Source organism: Lemur catta, chromosome 1, assembly GCF_020740605.2.
Source record: "Lemur catta isolate mLemCat1 chromosome 1, mLemCat1.pri, whole genome shotgun sequence".
Classification (NCBI taxonomy): domain Eukaryota; kingdom Metazoa; phylum Chordata; class Mammalia; order Primates; family Lemuridae; genus Lemur; species Lemur catta.
This window is the reverse complement of record NC_059128.1, coordinates 172,497,677-172,519,429: the sequence shown is the minus strand read 5'-3', so window position 1 is coordinate 172,519,429 and position 21,753 is coordinate 172,497,677. Positions and strand designations below refer to the sequence as shown.

The window sequence follows — 21,753 nt, the reverse complement described above, 5'->3', positions numbered from 1 at the left end:
TTTTTTTCTATGTATTTTTAGTTGTCCATATAATTTCTTTCTATTTTTAGTAGAGATGGGGTCTTGCTCTTGCTCAGGCTGGTCTCGAACTCCTGAGGTCAAATGATCCACCTACCTCGGCCTCCCAGAGTGCTAGGATTACAGGCATGAGCCACCACGCCCAGCCAATACATTATTCTTAACTATAGTCACCCTACTGTATATTATGCCTTCAGTACTTATTTATCTGATAACTGAAAGTTTGTACTCTTTGACAAATATCTTCTCTTCCCCCCGCCCTCAGCCCCTGGCAACCACCATTTTACTCTATTACTATGAATTTGGTCTTTTCAAGATTTCACAAATAAATGAGATCATGCAGCATTTGTATTTCTGTGTCTGGCTTATTTCACTCAGTTTAAAGTCCTTCAGGTACATCCAAGTTGTTGCAAATGGCAGGATTTACTTCTTTTTTAAGGCTGAATAATACTACATTGCCTGTATTTATGCGTGTTTGTGTATGTATCTCTCACTTTTTTAAATCCATTCATCTATTGACAGAAACTTAGTTTGTTTCCATATCTCACTATTGTAAATAATACTGTAATGACTATGGAAGTGCCAACATCTTCTCAAGATAGTGATTTTTTTTCCTATGGATTAAAAAAAATGCCAAAAGTGGGATTGCTGGATCATACCGTAGTTCTATTTTTAATTTTTTGAGGAAACTCCATGCTGTTTTCCATAATGGCTATATCAGTTTACATTCCCCCCAGCAGTGGACAAGAGTCTCTTTTCTCCATATTCTCACCAATACTTATCTTTTGACTTTTTGAGAATAGCTACCCTAATAGTTGTGAAGTGATATCTCATTGAAGTCTTGATTTGCATTTCACTGATGTTAGTGATATTGAGCATCTTCTCATATTCCTCTTGGCCATTTGTATGTCTTCTTTGGAAAAATGCTCATTCAGGTCCTCTGCCCATTTTTAAATAAGGTTATTTGTGTGTGTGTGTGTTTTTTTTTTTTTTGCTATTGAAGCTGTATGAGTTTGTTACATATTTTGAATGATTACTTATTGCATATATGATTTGCAAATATTTTTCCCCATTCTGTAGTTTGCCTTTTCATTTTGTTAACTGTTTGCTTTGCAGAAGCTTTTTGCTTTGATATAGTCCCACTTGTTTTTTCCCTTGTGTTTCCTTTGCTTTTGGTGTCAAATCTAAAACATCATTGCCAAAAACAATGTCCATGGTTTTTCCTAGGAGTTTTGTGATTTCAGGTCTATGTCTTTAATTCATTTTGAATTGATTTTGTGTAAGGGAAAGGTCCAATTTCCCTTCCTCCCTCTCTTTCTCCTTCCTTCCTTCCTTCCTTCCTTCCTTCCTTCCTTCCTTCCTTCCTTCCTTCCTTCCTTCCTTCCTTCCTTCCTTCCTTTCTCTTTCTCTCTCTCTCTTTTTTTTTTTGCTTCTGGATATTCAGTTTTCCCAGTGTGATTTATTGATGAGTCCACTCTTTTCCCATTATGTATTCTTAGTGACTTTATTGAAAATTAGCTAACCATATGTGTGTGGATTTATTTCTGAGCTCTCTATTCTGTTTCATTGGTTTATATGTCTGTTTTTATGCCAGCACCAAACTGTTTTGATTACTATACCTTTTAATATAGTTTGAAATCAGGATGGTTGATGCCTCTCAGTTGTTATTTTTGCTTAAAATTGCTTTAGCTAATCAGGGTCTTTTGAGGTTCCAGAAGAATTGTAGGATTTTTTTTGTTGTTGTTGTTACTGTGAAAACTGCCATTGGAATTTTTGATAGAAACTGCAATGAATCTGTATATCACTTGGGCATATGGGCATTTTAACAATATTAATTTTTCTAATCCATGAACATGGAATATCATTCCATTTATTTTTGTTTTCTACAATTTCTTTCATGAATGTTTCATAGTTTTCAGTGTACAGGTCTTTCACCTCCTTGGTTAAATTTATTTCTAAGTATTTTATTCTTTTTGATGGTATTGTCAATGTAATTGTTTTCCTGATTTCTTTTTTGGGTAGTTTGTTGTTAATGTATAGAAAAGCAACTAATTTTTGTATTGCTTTTGTATCCTGAAACTTTACTGAATTTGTTTATTAGTTCTAACAGTTTTTGGTGGGTTTTTTAGGGCTTTTTATACATAAAATCATGTCATCTGCAAACAGAGACAGTTTTACTTCTTCCTTTCTGATTTGGATGCCTTTTGTTGATTTCTCTTACCTAATTGTTTTGGATAAAATTTCCAGGACCATCTTGAATACAAGTGGCAAGAGTGGTCATCCTTGTCTTTTTTCTGATCTTAGAGTAAAAGCTTTCAATATTTCACTGTTGAGTATGATGTTAGCTGCGGGCTTGTGATATATGGCCTTTACTGTACTTAGAACATTCTTTCTGTATCTTATTTGGTTGAGAGTTTTTATCATACAAGGATGTTGAATTTTGTCAAATGCTTTTTCTTCATCTATTGAGATGATCACATGGTTTTTGTCCTTCCTTTTGTTAATGTGGTATATCATATTTATTGATTTGTATATGGCAAACCTTCTTTGCATCCTGGAGATAAATCCCATTTGAGCATGATCCTTTCATTGGTTTGCTAGTGTTTTGTTGAGGATTATTTTTGCCCTTATGTTTATCAAGAATATTGGCCTGTAATTTTCTTTTCTTGTAGTGTCCTTGTTTGACTTTGGTGTCAGGGTAATGCCAACCTAGAACAATAACTTGGGAAGTGTTCCATCCTCTTCATTTTTTTGGATGAACTTGAGAAGAATTAGCATTAGTTCTTCATTAAATGCTTGGTAGAATTCAGCTATAAAGTCATCGGGTCCTGGGCTTTTCTTTGATAGAAGTTTTTTTTTTTTTTAACTCATTCTATCTTCTTACTCATTATTGGTCTGTTCAGATTCTCTATTTCTTCATGATTCAGTCTTGGTAGGTTGCATGTTTCTAAAAATTTATCCACTTCTCCTAGGTTATCCCATTTGTTGGTATATAAATGTTCTTAGCAGTCTCTTATAATCTTTTGTGTTAGTGTGGTATTTGCTATAATGTTTCCTCTTTAATTTCTGATTTTATTTAATTGAGTTCTCTCTTTTTTCTTAATCTAGCTAGAGGTTTGTCAACTTTGTCTTTTCAAAAAACCAATTTGGTGTCATTGATCTTTTATATTATTTTTCTAGTTTTTGTTTCATTTCTGTTCTGATCATTATTTTCTTCCTTATACTAATTTTGAGCTTACTGTTTTTCTACTTTTTCTAGTTCCTGGAGGTATAACAATAGGTTATTCCTTGAAATTGTTTTCTTTTTTAATATAGGCATTTATTGCTATAAAATTCTACTTTAGAACTGCTTGTGCTACAACTGATAAGTTTTGGTATGTTATGTTTTCATTTTCATTTGTCTCAAAATATTTTTTAAAATTTCCTTTTTGATTTCTTCTTTGACCCATTGGTTGTTTAGGTGCCTGCAGTTTAATTTCACGTATTTGTGAATTTTCCAGTTTTTCTACTGTTGTTGATTACTAGTTTCATACCGCTGTGTTTGGAAAAGATATTTCATATGATTTAAATCTTCTTAAATTACAGACTTGTTCTATGGCTATAGTGAATGCTTACAGCTTTATGTTGCCTCGGCATCCATTTTAAATATAAGTTGGACTTTCTCATACAAGAAGTAGGGCTCAGTCACCCTTGACACTGTTTCCAGTCCTACACCTCCTCCAAGTTTCCTCTATGTGGCCAGTCCAGGTAACTGCCTTATATAACTGCCTGCTAGTGGCCACTTCTCTGTGGGACTGGGCCCACTGACCCTAATACCCTGCATGGACTGTACAGATATACCACAGTGACTACCTCTCAGTCACTGTGTGACCTTCTGGAACTGTGTGCCTTCTTGCAGTTGTAGGGGCCAGCTGCAGGCACCATGTAATGGTGGGGACAGGGGTTAGGCCAGTTGCATGTTCATGTGTACCTGTGGGGTTCCAACTGGTGGTGTGCATATGTGTGGCTGCAGAGGCCAGCTGTAAGTGCAAGCACCGTGGTGGGGGCAGGTGATGGGGTAACAGGGTTGGCTGCATGTATATATGCAGCTGTAGGGGCCAAGGCTGGTGGTGTACATGTGTGGAGTTCTAGGGGCCAGCTGTGGGCACATAAGCCAGTGGATGCCCATGATGGGGATTGGTGGCTCTGTGTGCATGTACAACTGCAGGGACCAGTTGTAGGTGCAAGCATGGTGGTGGGGGCCAATGATGGGAGTTAGGGCTGTCTGCTTGTGTGGGTGCAGCTATAGGGGATGGGGCTGGTAGAAAGCATACATATGGCTGCATGATCCAGCTGTAGGCACTTGCTCAGTTGTAAGACCTGGTGACAGGGTGGGGCCAACTGTTGAAAGGCACATGGCTAAGGAGTTAGCCATCAATACACACATGATGGTGAGGGATGGGTTTGTAGCAGGGGCCCAGGCCATTCTGGGGCTCATACACTATGGCTATGTTGGGTTTCTGGGTTGGGGCACTGACAGTGGCAGCATCTAGGGCTTCTTTGGGAGGGGATAGGGAAAGGGATGATGGCTCAGGCACCTGGAAACTGTGAAAGTAAAAAACCATGAGATCCTCAGTGGCAAAATTTGCAAGAGTCCCCTGTGGTTGTACTAGTTTTTCATTTCCTCAGTGGCAGAAGCTGCTGGAGTCCTCTGCAGAGCAGGCTTCTGGGGTCCACATGGTGAAACTGTGGAGTCCTTGGCAGTGAAAGCTGGGGTGGGGAGCACTGTGTGGTGGCTGTGAAGGCTACTGAGGTCCTCAAGGGGAGAAGGCTGCTGGGGTCCTGTGCAGAGCCTGCTGCTGGGGACCATGGTGGCACCTGCCACATGTCTGGTACTGATAACCTCTGTGCTTCTTCCTTGTGCCCAGTTGTCTCCAGATGTCTCAGCTATGCTGGTCTCCACAGCAATCCAGGTGGGGTAAAACTGAAACGGGTCATTTGGGAAGTGCTCTGAAAGGCTGAAAAGCTGATTGCAGTCCTCACTCTCCTTTCCTTGGCAAGTGGAAGTTGAGAGCTGAGGAGTTCTTTGTGGTGAGCAGTGCTGGGGCAGGGGATAGGATGATGCAAATACAATGAAACCATTCTTCCTACACTTTTTGTGTAGTTATTCTCATTTTTTCTTCCACCTTGTTGCTGTTGCTACTTAACTGGGCTCTTGAGCTCTCCTGGAACTATTTTCCTTCATATATAGCTGTCCAATTGTTGTTGTTTGCAGGGGGAACAAAGGCTGGGGTCTCCTACTCTGCCATCTTGCTGACATCACTCACACTTTGTGTTTAGGAACTTAAACACCACTGCCATGCATCCCTGTCAATTACTATTGAGGAAGAGCAACTTGATGGAAAGACCTTGGGGCCAACACTCAGGGGATCTGGGTTCCATTCCCAACTCTGCCACTAGTGTGACAGTATTATAAGGCAAGCTCTTTATGCTTTAGACTCAGTTCTTCCATTTGTCTAATGGAAATAAGGATCCAGGCCCTGCCTAGCTCAGAGAGACTGGCCAAGCGCCATCATCTGGGGACCTATAAGTCCTCTGAGATGGATCGTGAACTTCTCCAAAGGAAGGTAATGTCTCAAACTCACAGGTAGCTGGTTAGAATTTCAGCTTGAAAGTCCACGGGGAGTGAATAAACTTCATATTCCAATCACCCAGGTAAATATCTAACACTTGTGGCACCATTAATTGAGTACTCCCTATATGCCAGGTACCCTGCAAACATTCTCTTCACACTGCTTCCCCTTGAGGCTTCACAACCCCACAGTGAGGGAGGGGCTGCTGCCGCCACAATTTCACAGGGAGCAATCCAAAGGCAGGGAGGCCGAGGACCTTGGGTGGGAAGAGGTTGAATCTCTAGTTAAAGACAGGTCAGGCTGACTCTGCATAGTGTCTTCCATCCTCCTTGCTGCCTCTCTTCTCCCCATAAGCAAAATTCCTGGCAGGCTGGAGGGGTCTGGAGAGATCAGCCTGAAGCCATGGGGTGGGGAGGTGGGTGAAACTTCGGCCTCAAGGAGCAGGCCCTGAACGCACGGCACTTTCACTTCTGTGTATGCAAAGAACTTCTTCAAGGAGCTGGAAAAGTCGCTGGGAGAAGTGATGGATAAGGGGCAATTGGGAAGCTCATTAGAATGGGAATCACTTCCTTGTCTGCCCCCGGGCCCTGCCTTCCTTACGTGGAGAGCTGCTTTTGCACACCTCGCTGCTGAGGGCCCCGCTCCCTGGGAGTGACCACTCTCCTCTCCGTCTTACGCTGTAAGCCAAAGTTGAAGGCAGAGGCCTGGCAAAGGCCCATTACTCACTTTTAATGAGACAGCCAGGGAAATAAATTGGCATATGTTAGTGAAATGGCTCATCAAGGTGAGTAATTATCTTCATGACTGGGGCAGTTTACCCTCCAAAGAAAGAATTTGCATCTCATCTCTCACTGGGATGTGGCCCTCCAGCACGGGGGCAGGAGGCCAAGCGGAGCTGGACACTGCGCACAGACACCCCCACTTGTCTACTCTTGCTGTGCACCACGGACTTGCCACTCCCTGAATTCCAAAGCTTTCATGGGACAGGCTGCACAATTGATCTTAGGGGACTAGAAACCCAAAGGAGAAACATGCCAAGAAGTTGTTTTATATTTTATGGCGTGGTGTGTGTGTCTGTGTGGTGGGGACAGAGTAGGCATTTCACAGGGCCTGTAGGAGAAGCTATCAGGGAACAGTTCTGGCAGCTTCACTAATTAAAATTACCCTTTTCTTAGCTCTGAACCAAACTTTAATTAAAGTCCTATATTTCTTCCTTTACTTTCTTGTGTGTTCATATTGTCTCCTGCACAATTAGCATCTAGTCATGTCCTGATGTTTAATTGTCATTTCCATGTGTTTTGGCATTTTACAAGGAAATTACCTCATTACTATTTTTTTCTGTGTTATGCATATTAGTTGTGTTTTCCAAGACAGGTCATAAGATACTTGAGGTCAAGGATGGGGTTGTCTCCTTGGCTTTCATCCCCTCTGGCTTCTGTTGCAGTCTCAGGATGCAGAAGACTATATCATAGAGTATGTTTCTCCCTGGTCTCAGTATCAAGAAGCTATCTCCTAAAGGCCTGCAAGCAGGTGACTGACGTCATTTCCTTCTATACATTGGCTACCAGGAGGCTCAGAACTGATTTGTTGCCTCACCCTGGCTCACGGCATGCTTTGTGAATCAACTTCACCCTTGATGTCAACTAATTTTCCTTTTTCTTTTCCCCACTAGATGGTAAGCTCCATGTGGACAGGCCCATGTCTGTCCTGAGTTCCACTCTATCCCCATCCCAGTGTCCAGCACCATGCCTGGCTCTCAGCAAATAACTACAGAATATATGAATTTCAGGTTTTGCAACTTTTGCATCTTTGCGTAGTATTTAAATCTTATTTGAAACAAAGTGGGAAGAACGTACAGACACCCATGCGCTCACACTAATAATTAAACAATGTACTTGGCAAATAATTATCATTTGACATGGTCACAGTAATGAGAATCACAAAGTAGGTTGAGTTGATTGGGCCTGTGGTTGTGGTGTTTACACTACAACAAGTTTTTTTTTATCCAGATGTGTGGCATTGTGAGTTTTACAGACTGTTCAGTGAGTGGGTTTCTGAGGTTTCCTGGGGTTGTTAGTAGAACCTGCCAGGTCTGCTAATCATGTATGGCTATTCCCTGGAGTGTAGGACTGAGTTCTGCATTATGGAGCCGAGGCCAAGGATGGCAAGAAAGACATCACCTGCCAATCACATTCAGAGCCCCCATTTGGCCTTCAGAGTGGGGTGTGGTAGATTTGTTTCCCTGACCCCACTGGGGTCCTCTGAGGACACTTACCGTTTCTGTCAATGGCAAAAGGCACATCTGTCGTGACGATTTCGTAGTTGCAAATCTGGCTGTACTGTGGGGAGCAGTCCTCATCAACAGCCTCCACCTGCAGGATGCTGTCGTAGATCTTGCCCTCCGTCACGACAGCCTTGTAGGCCGGCTCTTTGAAGGTGGGAGCGAACTCATTGACATCCTTCACCTGGATATGGACCACGGCCCTGGGATCACACACAGGAAGGAAGGGATGGTGGTAAAGAAAGAATCACACCAATTTCCTACCCCTCTTGGGGGCACTGACTGGGGTCCTGAGGCCAAGTGAAAGGAGGGCCCACAAGCTAGCTGGGGCAGTTGTCTGACGGTCTGTCCTCCCTCTCACCATAGACCCTCTCCCTGCCCTCACCCCAATGATCTGAGACAAATCCAGCCCTGAAAGACTCTTTCCTATTCTTTGCCCTTCCCCATTCCCCAGCTTTAGGCAACATGTTTTCTCTTCATTTCTCCCCCTCAGTCATTCACTCCTCCATTCAGTTTAACCCCTTTACTCAGTGTCAGGCTCTGAGCCAGACTCTGTAAGGGAGCAAGCAGTGACAACTCACAATGAAAAGTGCTGTGACAGAAGCACACAGCACTGCAGAAGCCCAGCAAGAGGTCCCACCCAGGTCAGATGGGCCAGCTTAGGGATGGCTTCCTGGAAGAGGTGACACCTGAACCCAGTCCTGAAGGTGGAATAGGAGTATCTTCAAGTGAGGAAGAGGAAGTAGAGTATTGCAGGTGTAGGAAGCACCCTGTGTGGATGGCTGCCAGGGACTGGAGAACTGGCAAGCCATTGAGCAGGGCTGGAGTACCACAGTGTGACAAGGGGGTAAACATTTCAAAAGAGCTCTGTCAGGCTACTCACTTGTGTGACTTCTTCCAGGCCGTCTCCCGGGGCCCGGCGCCACAGTCATAGGCCTGGATGATGAAGGTGTACTCCTTCTGCAGCTCACAGTCGATGGGGCTCTTGGCACGGAGCCGGCCCTCCCCCGACGTCTTGTTGAGCACCACGGCCTCGAAGGGCAGCTCCTGGCCATGGATCTTGAATGCACAGATTTCCCCTGCAGAGGATGGAGGACAGTGAGTGGGAATCCTGACAACTGCCAGACTGAAGACAGCGCTTCCATTGACCAGATCTGCAAACCCAGACCCTCCCTGCAATTTCCTCTGTGCACATAGAATTGTCAAACCAGAAGAGGCCTCCAGTGGTCCAGACCCACATGTTCATTTCATGGATGGTAAAATTGAAATGTTTTATTGCATGGAAATGCCACCCATCAAGTCTATTCTGGTGGAGAAAGGTGAGAGGCATCGTGCCAGGGAGCTGGCTGATTTTCCAGTTTCCCAGTTCTCCCAGCAGGTTTCCCACTTGCCCTCTGCCCAGTCTGGGATTAGGGAACTTGCTCATAGTCAAAAGACAACTGCCCGCAGAGGAAAGTTTAAAAGGCCATAGCTTTACACAGTCTTTTGTCCCATGAACACATCCTCACTGCTTGAAAGTGTGGTCCATGAACCAGCGGCATTGGCATCACTTGGGAGCTTGTTAGAAATGCGGAATCCCAGTCCCACCCAGCCGGCTGGAACCAGAATCTGTGTTGGAACAGGATCCCCAAGTGATTTGTTTGCTCACTAGAGTAGCTCTGCTCTTCTCTTTCCTTTACTCCTGGTTTAAACCCCCCACATTGCTGCAGCCACATTCTCTCCACCGCCACCACCTCTCCTTTAAGTCTTTCCACCCACCACTTCCCTGTACAATTTTCTTTTGAAACAGTGGGGGTGAGTCTATGTGAGTTCCAGAGTCCCTGTGGAGCCTGAAAACCTAACCTCTTAAAGAGCTGAACCTGTTGTGAAATGAATGCATTTCTCCTCTTCAGCTGGGCTAATGATTATTGTAACTATTGCTCTGTGACAAAATTATAAGGCCACGAGAATATCTCTCTTTTCTCAATCAATGGATTTTCATTACTGAATCCCAACTACAAGCAAGCCCTGTAGTAAATGCCTTGGGAAGTGCCAAACAGCCTCATAACTTCTCAGGGAACCACCTGGAGGATTGCTCCCAGGAATATTCTATATTCTAATTCAAGTCTCCCACAGGAGAGAAATCCCCCCCATTTTACATATAGGAAGCATGACCTGATCTCTTACTAACAACGTTTTCTAAGATGTTCAATCAATACCAACCTTACCTTTATGCTTTTTTTTTATTTTATTTCATTGATCCTCAATTTCATTATGAACATTCCATTTTCACTGCCTCTCTTCCTGGCCACCTCTCAGGTGCATTTGTGGAATAATGGGCAAGACAGACCGGTTGTGGCCATGGTTCTAACAAGGAGGCTGGTTCCCATTAGCAGCTGTTGTTTGGATCACTCAGCATCTCTGTCCTGCCCATCCTGACAAGGCTGGTCCCTGTGGCCTCCAGGGCAGGAGAACAGGTTTTAGCCAGTCCTCAAGTTTAACTTCCCTCTGAATTAGCTTGAGTTAAATGAATGAACTTCTAAAGTGCCAGTTTTGTGATTCTATCCCAAGATCAGTGCCAATATGAGAATATCACCAACAAATGTGCCCAGACTATTTCTGGGGCTTTCCCTTGAGTGCCCAACCACCGCCATGGTTATAAGGCTAATCGGACCATTTCTCTTTGATGAGTCAAGTTAGACCTAAAATAGATGAGGGTAATCATAATCTTCTGTTGGAAATATCTGATCACAACTAAAGTAGTTCTCAGGACCCAGAAATCCTTAACAAGAGACAAGGAGAGGAAGGAGGGAAAGGAGAAAGAGAAGAAGAAAGAGGAGACACAAAGGGAGGAGAAGATAAAGTAAATGTCAGGGTGACATATTCCATCTAACAGAATTCACTTTGATTTAATTCAATAGAGCTAATATTTTGTGAGAGCTAAGTCCCAGGCCTGCAGACACAAGGAAAAATAACTTGGGTACCTTAAAACATAAGGATACCTTATTCCCAAGTATTCTTTGCCTACTAGAAAAAAACAGACAAGTAAACAAGGATAATCAATGCTCACTTAATTTTCACCAGCTCAGTCTGAGACAGGATTAGCCCCCTTTGAACAAAACCTAGAATTCATGTCACCCTTACTTATCCTACCTCTTCACCTGACACCTGTGTTCAGGTTGCAAAAAATTTGTTCATTTATTTATCCACTCATTCACCTTATAAATATTTATTAGGTCTATGTGCCAGGCACTGGTGCAGCAATGACAAACTAAGCCAGGCCCAGCCCTGGCCTGCAAGCTGCTTGCAGTGTGTTGGGGAGGGAAGTGAGCAGTCAGTAATCACGCACTAAACGGACAATGGTGGTTGGGACACGTGCATGTAACGAGAGCCATGTGGTGCTAAGAGCCTCCTGATCTGGTCTGGCAGAGCTGGGAGGGCTTCTCTGAGGATGTGACAGCTGTGCTGAGATCACAGGGAGAGAAAGTGGGAGACATCTGGGCCACGAGGAGCGAATCGTGTTTCGGGCAGAGGGGCAGCATGCCTTAGGACCCTTCAGCAGGAAGGAGCATGGTGAGTCCAAGGGACCAGAGAGTCCAGTGTGGCAGGGCTGAAGGCCATGACACAGGGCTGGCTTCATGGGTCTGTGACCTGAGAGCTACCCAGAGCCCTCTTCTCAGAAGTGCCCTGAGCTAGGTTTAAACCTCTGTTGTCTCTATCTTAAAATTCTTAATTTTATCTTTGAACTTGTGTTTTGTAGATGAAGTCTGATGGGACAGTGGATCATGTCACGAGCAGAGGAGATGGGCGCAATATGTCTGTCCACCATGTCTTGCTGCCCCGTGCACATATAGCACTCAGAACTCCAGCGGAACCACGAGTCGACGTGTGGGAGTTCAGCAAGAACAAGGTAAGCAGGCACGTTACATCTTCAACTGATAAAGCAGGAAGCTGACCTCCTCAAGAGGCCACACTTTCCCACACTCTTTTTGAACCAGAACTTGCTTCAGACGCAGCAAGAAGGCAGTGGCAAACCAGGAAGCATGACATTCAGGGAACCCTGCTGTACCCTTTCTTACTCATGTTGCTTTTTGTCTTAGCCAACCACAGATGCTGAAAATGGTGGCAGAGAGGAAAAGGAAAGATCACACAACCCACACATGGTTTCTTTTCTTTTTAGGCTGCCCTTACTATCAGTAAGCCAAAATTAGAGAGCGTTGGTAGAATGCACACATATAAAAAAGTGAAGTAAAACAGTTGAGTTTGTTTTGTGTAGCATTTACACTGCTCTGGTAAGAATTTAATACGTATGCACACATGAACTACAAAATACAAATTCTATAATTTGGGGATTATGCACACCAGTTAAATGCTTTTATGTTAGGATTTAAAACTGGCATTGCACAACATAAAGATACATGATAAAATTCAGGCCAATAATTTAAAATTTTAAAATTTTCTTCACTTAGAACTATATCAAATTGCAAATTGAAAACACTATGACAAGTTGAGAGAGAGACTGTGGAAGAAAGGTACCAGAATGAAGTCCTAGGAAGAAGAACATTTAAAACTGCAGTTCTCAGCACCAGTGTATGACATATTGGGCTGTCTCGATCTTTTGTGAGGGCTGTCACTAGAATTTGTTGTCACTAATAAAGCACTGCAGTGGGAGGATGGTGTACTTAAAAGTAAAAGATCAGACCTAATGGTTTCCATATAAAGATATCACTTTCAAAATCTTCTTTCCAACATCCTTTTTTGGGCGGGAGAGCTAGCGTGCTGGGAGTCGTGTGTGCACAACACGCAGATGAGTGTGCACATGAGGCTGGCAGCACCAGGCCGTGGGGCCTCAGCTGCCCTCTCACATGGGCTGTGGCCCACAGTGGCTGAACTAGGCTTTGCCAAGAGCCCCTTGGGGGCCAGACCAGAAGACAAGGCCCCGCCACACCTGGGTGCGGCATGATGGCCCCGATCCCTCAGTCCTGCCCATATCTCACAATTACCATCTCCCCAGCAATCATGCACCTCCCAAGACACAAGCAGGAGTTGTAGCTGTCTTTTAATACCTAAGACTTTGAGAGAAAAGTCTTTAAATTAATTTTTAGAGTGTATTTTTCTTCTTCCCTTGAATATCCTTGAACAACAGATTGTGTTGTTTCCATTTTTTAGATGAGAAAATTGAGTCTCAGAAAAATGAAGTGTTTCATCCAAGGTCATTTTGACAGCAAGCAGCAGAGCAAGGACGGAATCCAGTGCTCCCTTTGCTCTTTCCTGCTGGTTACTGCTGGGCGTGTTGTTCCAGGACGGTGGTTTTCAAAGTGCGATCTGTAGACTCCTGGAGTTCCCAAGACTCTTTCTAGGGGCCCAGTAAGTCAAAATGATCATTAGATTAATACGAAGATATTATTTGACTTTTCAGCTGTGTTGGTATTTGCCCTGATGACATAAAGGCAATGGTAAGTAAAAGTGCTAGTGTCTTAGCAGCACCTAACGGCATCCTTCCCCACAACATAGTCTCAGTTTAAAAAAAGTCAATTGCACTTAAGAATGACTATAATGATGCAATAAATATTATCAGTTTTATTCACTCTCAACCCTTGAGTTCATGTCTTTTTAATATTCTGTGTGATAAAATGAAAAATACACACAAAGCACCTCGGCACAGCAAAGTATGCTGGTTTGTCTCTAGGAAAAGCATTTGTGTGATCGAAGTTAATTGTGAACTATCTAGGAACTTTTTTCATGGAATGACATTTTTTACTTAAAAGAATGATTGACAGACAAACTATGCTTATTCAAACTTGACTGCATGGCAGACATTCTTTGAAGTAAGCCTGTCACTTCAAGGAAAACAACTGATAGTATTCGTTGCCAATGGTTAGATTCAAGCTTTCAGTTTTGGAAAACTCGTGCCTGCCAGTGTGAGCTTAACAATTTGCCAATATTTTAATACTTTTCTGATGAGATGTATAATGACGTTAATGAATATCACTGTGACATGTGACTTTTTGATATTGTATAATGAAATATGTCAACCTTGGAAAGATCTACTTAACAATGAACCAGTATTTTCCAAACAACCAATGCATAATGTTACACAGTCCTATATGGGGTAAAAGATTCAAAGTGTAAGGTAGTCCAGTGGATTTTAATGTAACAGTGTGCAAGGGACTGAACGTTTATGTCCTGCCAAATTCATGTCGAAACCAAATCTCCAAAGCAATGATATTAGGAGGTGGGGCTTTTGAGAGTTGAATAGATCCATTAGGAGATGGGGCTTTGGGGAGCTGATCCAAGATTAATGGGATTAATGCCCTTATAAAAGAGGCTCCAGAGAAATTCCTTGTCCCTCCTGCCACGTTAGGTTACAGTGAGAAGATGCCATCTATGAGGAAACGGGCTCCCAATACACACTGAATGCTCCAGCTCCTTGATCCTGGACTTCTCAGTCCAGAACTGTGAGAAATAAATTTCTGTTCTTTATTACTTGTGGATTTATGGTGTAATATTAGAGAATAATATCTACAACTGTCTGAAAATATTATTAAAATTCTTCTCCCTTTCCCAACTACATACCTGGGCAAGGCCATATTTTCTTTACGTACTTCAACCTAAACAACATATCACAACAGATTGAAGGCAGAAGCAGGTAAGAGGATCTAGCTGTTTTCTATTAATCTAGACATTAAAGAGATGGCAAAAATGTAAATAATGCCACTCTTCTTACTAATTTATTTTGTTTTGGAAAATATATTATTTGTCAAACTATATTATTTATATTAACCTGTAATGAATTTATTGTTGTTATTTGTAAATAAATTAAGCATTTCAAAGTTCATCAGTTTGAATTTCTGACACAGTGAATATTGATAGACATAAGAAAATCTCTTGAAGGTCCTCAATAATATTTAAGAGTATAAAGGGGACATGAGACCAAAAAAGCTTGAGAACTGCTATTCTTATATCAACCATAGTTTCTACCCAGCTCATGAGTCCATATCCTGTTCCCAATGCTGGAAACATGACCCATCACCCTGCAGAGAACTCCCAACCTCAGAGCAACCCAATGTGCTTTGTATTTCACAGTGGGGACATTTGTAGGGAGAATGTCAAGGCAGAATTTTATAATCACATCATAAATTGTTAGGGGCAGGGAACTGCATTTCCACATCTTCATCCCAATCTGGGGCTATACCAGCCACGCTGGAATTCTAGTTCTGTGGTCAACTACCTGTGTGACCTCAGGCAAGTCACTTACCTCTCTGTGCCTGTTATCTCACCTGTAAAATGGGATTGTATTAATAATAATTACCTCATAGAGGTGTTGATTTTTGGGAGGCTTAAATGAGTTAATACATACAAAACACTTACCAGTGCCTTGCATGGAGTAGGCACTATGTAATTGTTAGCTTTTATCACTGTCATTATATTGAAGAAAAGTCACATACCTCTGGCATCTCTTGTTTCTGTTTGAGAACTGAAAAGGCTGAATGTGGAGATCAGTTCACCATCAGAAATATTTTGAATGTCACATGTGTCATTAAAAAACAATCTGGCTCCTCGAAGCACCTTGCAACTATCAACCACGTCTTACACACTCTTTCGCCTGAACATCATTGGCCGATGACAGTATCCTGTGCATTTGCGTAATCTCATCCAGGGCGAGCACTGACCCATGAGGAGAGTTTAGTGAGGAGAATGTTTTAGTTTGACTGTTTTTTGCTCATCACAGTGACTAATGGCTTTTGTTGGGCAAGAGTCAGGGGTGCTAAATATCCTGCCCTGAGCAGGTCAGGCATATACCATCTTACCCCAAACAGCCACAGTGTTCCGTAAGCTGGTCCCCTGGGAGCAAACACCTGGCTGAGTCTACGCCCCTAGGTCTGAGGAAAAAGATGAATCTCGCAAAGCTTTCTCCTCTAGATTGCCGAGGTCCCTCTGGACACAGTACAGCACCATCTGCTCTCAGCGGCATGCACCGCCCTCCCTAGCACACACCTGGCAGTCACTCAACACTGACCACACTGCCAGGCTCTGGGCGGAAGAAGTCTTTAAAGTCTACTTCTTGTGGAATCATCAGTAGTCACTTTAAATATAATAAAAAGGGAAAGGACAAATGCTAATCACATCAGGAGGTAATCATGTTCAGAATATCAAATTAGGGCTGAACTTAGAAATAAATCTATATTTTAACAAAAAAGTTGACTTTAAGCCCTCCCACTCCATATTAAAAACTTAAAACTTTCAAAAGTAGAACACCAAAGGGAAGGGTTCTCTGGGAAGGGAAGGCTCCTTCACATGTCTGGGTGGGGGGTACTCGGACAGACCTTGGGTTGAGTCCCAGCTCTGCCCTTTGCAGAGTGGGGACCTTCGGTGGTTTCCAAGTTCTGCTTCATTACAGCTGGGAATACTAACCACACCAGATCCTGAAAGTACCATGAGGCTACGATGACACAGTAAATGTGAAAGAGCTCTGGAAGTATAAAGGTCTACCTGCTTTTTATTATTACTGTTATAATAAATTCTGCCTTCTAGCCTGTAAGCTTCTAGGTGCATATGACAGCTTACCTTGGTTCTTGTTAGAAACCAAAGGTGGAAGGAGGTTGTCACCACATATAGCTTTCTAGCTACTTGGAATTGAGCTAAATAAAACTTACTCTTTTATTTTTTTTATTTTAAAAGCCATTTTTCTGAAGCTTTGTGCCAAGATCACAATTCCTTCTTTTTGGAAGATTAACACAACAGCTATTATGTTTCTGGAAAATGAATGAAGATGAGGCATTTTCCCTTCTTTGGCAACATTTGTTGGATGAATAAATGATATAAAAACTTATATATATGCTGAGAGACTTGGAGAGGTCCCTGTGACTCAGAGAGTTAATAATTTGGTCAAACAGAGCTTGAAGAGAGGTTGAGTGGTTATTTGGTCTGCCTGGTGCCCAGTGGTTCTGGAATTGAAGGACTCCAAGTACAAAAACCTACTGTCTTTATTCACTTATTAAATCTTCCCAGGCATAAATAATGCAATAAGAAGAAAACGAACAATAATAACAATAATAATTTACAAAAATCACTGTAACTCACATTTATTGAGTGTTCAGTATAAGCCAGGCACTTATTTATGGCAACCGTGGAAACAACCTGCATCTCTGTATGCCCTGACCTGCCTGGCTAGGGACTGGAGATTTGGCTGAACCAGAAACCAGCTCTGTTTTTGCAGACAGAAAAAGGAGGTAGATGAACAAAATGTTAGGTGCAATTAAGTACTGCAGAGGCTGCAATAGGGGACTTTTGTGGATGTTGTAAGAACACAAATGATGATGGATCAATCTCACCTCCTAAATACTTCCAGAATCAGTTGTTTGCTGTCTCGTGGCCACACCCAGAGGAATGCTGTAGCTGCAAGATGGAAGGAGTTTCAGCCTAAACTCTCCTGAGACAAGACCCTATCCCCTGGACACTGTTACATCTCCCTCTTCACAGTGGCATTTCAATTCTGCTATTCCAAGACAGTGCAGGTAGCATAAGTCAGTGCCTAAATGTCAGATGAACTTAGGTTCAAACCCTAACTCTTCACTTGTCAACTTTGTAACCTTGAAACATAACCTCTCCTTACCTCCATTTCCCCATCTGTAAAATGGGAATAAAACCATCTTTCTCCTATGGTAACCACATTATAATCAGAAGAGAACTTTCTTTTTTTTTTTTTAAATGAAGATGTACTATGGCAGAAACAGGGTTGAGTAATTTGTATAAAGCTATCTAATTTAATTCTCACAACAGTTCTATAAGGAAGCCAGCAGACCAGATCTAAAAGGCATTTCCCTAGTTCTCCTGTTTCCCTTTTCCATGTTATTAACTCGCAGCCCTCCTGCTCACCACCTGGTTGATCCTGAGGTGACCACAATTCTAGATGTTGTTAGATGGAAGGAGAAGGACAGCTGAAATGCAGTCACATTGAAAAGGACAGTGACTGAGTTTGTAATGGCTAAATTTTTAATATTTTCCAAGAGAGTGTTTTAAATCCTAAGTATCTCAAAAATTACTGTCCTGGACCCAATTACAAGATGGGTATAAAGACCTTTCCCTCTGTCAAGCAGGAATGGAGGGCTGCCACGTAAGGGTAGAGAATCATAGTAAGAATGAAGGGATCTCATTTGCCCACAGTTTTGGACAATAGTTCAGTTAGACCCACACCATGATTGTTACCTAGAACCTATCTAGGTTACCTTCTACTTGTTCTTTAGGAAAATAATGGATGTTGAAAACACCTTGAAGGGTAAAACAATCTCATACAAATATGGTGGCCCTTTATTGCTGTCCAATTATCTCTACCAATAAAATTTTTGTAAGCATCCACCTCCTGCAGGGATGGAATCTTAGTAGGTACTGAGGTTCCCAGAAGCCTAAGATACTGTCCTTGTTGTCCAGGGGCAATAAATTTCAAAAACAGAAGCTATATGGAGGACTGAATAATTAAGATGTTTGAGGTTATGGAATATCAATGAGTTCTCAAGATATAGCGGCTGAATATTACAGCCTCCTCAACTAACCAGAGGAAGACAATATTCAGATACAGGTGATATAAATCATACTGAGTGGTAAAATCTTTGGAATCTTTCTTTCCCCTTTTTCTCAATGTCTGAACAGGGATCTGACAAAGGGCCTTGAGGCTGAACCCCTCAGAAGTTACCTAAAGGCTTGCTTTGTCCCCATCTGCTATGGTTTAAATATTTTTCCCTTCCAAACCTCATGCTAAAACTTAATTCCCAATGTGGCAACATTGAGAGCTGAGACCTTTAAGAGGTGATTGGGTCATGAGAGCTCATGACTAATCCATTTGTGGATTAATGGATTAATAAGTTACCATGACAGTGGGACTGGTGGCTTTATAAGAAGAGGAAAAGAGACCTGAACAAGCGCGCTCAGCCCCTGCACCGTGTGATGCCCTGCACCACCTCAGGGCTCTGCAGAGCCCCCACCAGCAAGAAGGGACTCATCAGATGCAGCCCCTTGACCTAGGACTTCTCATCCTCCCAAACTGGGAAAAATAATTCCTTTTTAAAATAAATTTTCCAGCTTCGAGTATTATAATCAATAGACAAAGATACTACCTAATTAAAAATTTTTTTTTCCTCTACTCCCTTCTGAGTTTTTCTCATCTATAGTGTCTTCAGAAAATCAGATGGGCACAGGATGACAGTTTTTATTCAAACAGTGACTTGTTGAATACTCTGCATCTGCACTCTTTGGTGCAGAGGCCACTAGCCACTGTTTGGCTCTTCAACACTTGAAATGTGGCTAGTGTGTCCAAGAAAATGGATCTTCAATGTCATTTAATATTTATTATTCCAAATTTAAATTTAAGAACAGAAATTAAATTCATTTACTGTAAAACTTTCCAGTTTGTTTGGGTATGTGAATAATTTTTCAACTATAAATTGCATAAAATCTAAATAGAGATAAAATATTTTTAATAAAAACTTAGAGCCCTATTTGAGATGTCTTATAAATGTAAAGCATACACTGGATTCAAAAGACTTTTTAAATGAAAAATAGAATAGAAAATTTCTCGTGAATAATTTTTTATTTGATAACGTGTAATGATAATATTGGATACTTTGGTTTAAATATGTTACTAAAATCAATTTTACCTATTTCTTTTTATTTTTACAATGTGGCTATTAGAGGATATATAACTGTGTATATGGCTTGAATTATGTTTCTGTTGGACAGTCCTGCTCTACATAATCAATAGCACACATCAACAAAGGCTAATTTCCCCATAGACATAAATGCAAAGCACAGAGGATGCATTCTACAATAACTATTAGAATTATTCGATTTTATGCTGATTTTGGAATTATTCCTAATATTTAGGATAATGCTCCTTCTTAAAACAAAAGCCCATTTAACCTTCTTCAGATGATTAAGTCACATTCAGCTCCAATTCCCAAACTACTGATTATCAAGCCTTGAATTAGCATTGCCTCTTAATGATTACTTGGATGGTTTTGTTAAAGCATACAAATACATTTTTAAAATTTAATAACATTGAAGTTCAAAATAATAGCATATTGGTCACCTGTAGAAATCCAGATGTATGTACTGAGAAATGCCTTTCACTGATGAGCAGCTAAGGTGGAAGTCTTTCGGCAATAGGATTAAAGTTTGTAATTCACTCAACTAACAGAGAACTTTCCCTTATTTCTCCAGGAGAACTCCTAACCAAGCTTCAAACCCCAGCATAAGCACGGGTGTCCCACCACTGTGTCCCTGCCTCCCCTCCTTCCTGCACTTTTCTTTTTGCCTTGTCAATTTTGTCTGCACATCTTTTTTTTCTCTAGAATTGAAAATATACAATCCTTTATAAAGAAAATTGTCATGTTCTAAAATAAATTTAATAATATATTAGGATTATTTTAATAATTTTATAAACTAATAATTATATATTGCATATCAAGATACATTATGTCAATATTCTTATTGTGCTATTTCTAACTAGAATAATTCAAATTCAGGCAAAATATCACAAACTGTGCATGTTTAAATAAAATGGGGGGATAGAGACTAAGAAAGGGACTTCGGGAGTTTAACCTCTCATGTGAATGAGTAAACTCCTAACAAACTGACTCTCTCACAACACACGATAAGCCTGGAAAAATACCTGCCCTCACCCCCTAAATACTTAAGGGCTCTGGAGAGTGATTTAAAATAGGCAGATTTTGGAAGGGAGTTGAAACTTGCAGGAAGCTACTGGCGAGGAGTTTTCTGTTCTGACCCTTTGCCCGGAGGGTAGCTGCAGCCAGGCTGAGAAGGATGGCTAACATGATAGGGAGCCTGTCGTCTTTTTGGCCAGGTAAGCCAGCTTGCCTGAGTGTGAGAGGGGAAGAGGAGACAGCCACTGCAGGAGAAGCCCAAACTCTGGGTTCAAACTCCACCCAAGTCTCTGGCTGGCCCAGAATGGGGCGTGTGGGGAGGGACAGACGAAAAGCACTTTCAACTGAGGTCTGAACTGCCACCCACAGCAACTCACTTAATATAGAAAGAAGCAGGAAATTAAGACCTTTTCCTAAGGGAAAAGGTAACAGAGGCTATCCCTGAGATAATATAAATATGTGAATTCTCAAATGAAGACATTAAGTAAGTTCTTTTTAGTATGTTCAAAACACAGGAAGCAAAAATGACAGAGTTAAAGGGAGAAATAGACATTCCACAATTGTAATAGGGAAATTTTAACACCACTCTCAGTAACTGATAGCACGAGACATAAAACAATCAACAAAGTCACAGATAATCTAAACAACACTGTCAACCACTTTGTTCTAACTAATATGTATAAAACACTACATCTAATTTCAGAATACCCATTCATATGTTCATAAAGACTGTATGCTGGGCCATAAAATGAGTCTCAAGCATTTTAAAAGGCTGAAAATATACAGAACATATTCTCTGACTACAATGAAAATAAATCAGACATCAATAACATTTAACAATAAGAGATCTAGAGAAACTCCAGATACTTGGAAACTAAATAGTACACATCTAAATAATTCATGGATTAAATTCATGAATCAGGGAAAAATTGAAAGGGAAAATTAGAAAATAATTGGAACTGAAGATAATACAAATAATACATATCAAAATTTGTGGAATGCAGTTAATTTTGTGCTTACAGAGAAATATATAGCTTTAAAAGCATTTATTATAAAAGAAGAAAGATCTAAAATCAAGAAGCTAGGGGAAAAAAAGGCAAAGTAAACCCAAAGTAAGAGGATAAAAAAAAAACCTTATTACTATATTTAAATAATATATTAAGGAATTTCATGTTATTTTTAAAAAAAGAAAAAAAAAAAAAAA

The 21,753-nt window shown here is 41.3% G+C and overlaps 1 protein-coding gene across 1 annotated transcript in view; it reads right to left on the bottom strand.

Annotated features, from left to right (window-relative positions):
* CLSTN2 (calsyntenin 2) overlaps positions 1-21,753 on the bottom strand; it is a 580,228-nt gene that overhangs the window by 121,111 nt on the left and 437,364 nt on the right. Inside the window, exons 3-4 of the mRNA XM_045539303.1 lie at positions 8,795-8,990; positions 7,906-8,114 (exon numbers count right to left, since the gene is read on the bottom strand). Coding sequence (XP_045395259.1) covers positions 7,906-8,114; positions 8,795-8,990 — 405 coding nt within the window. The remainder of the gene's footprint in view (positions 1-7,905; positions 8,115-8,794; positions 8,991-21,753) is intronic.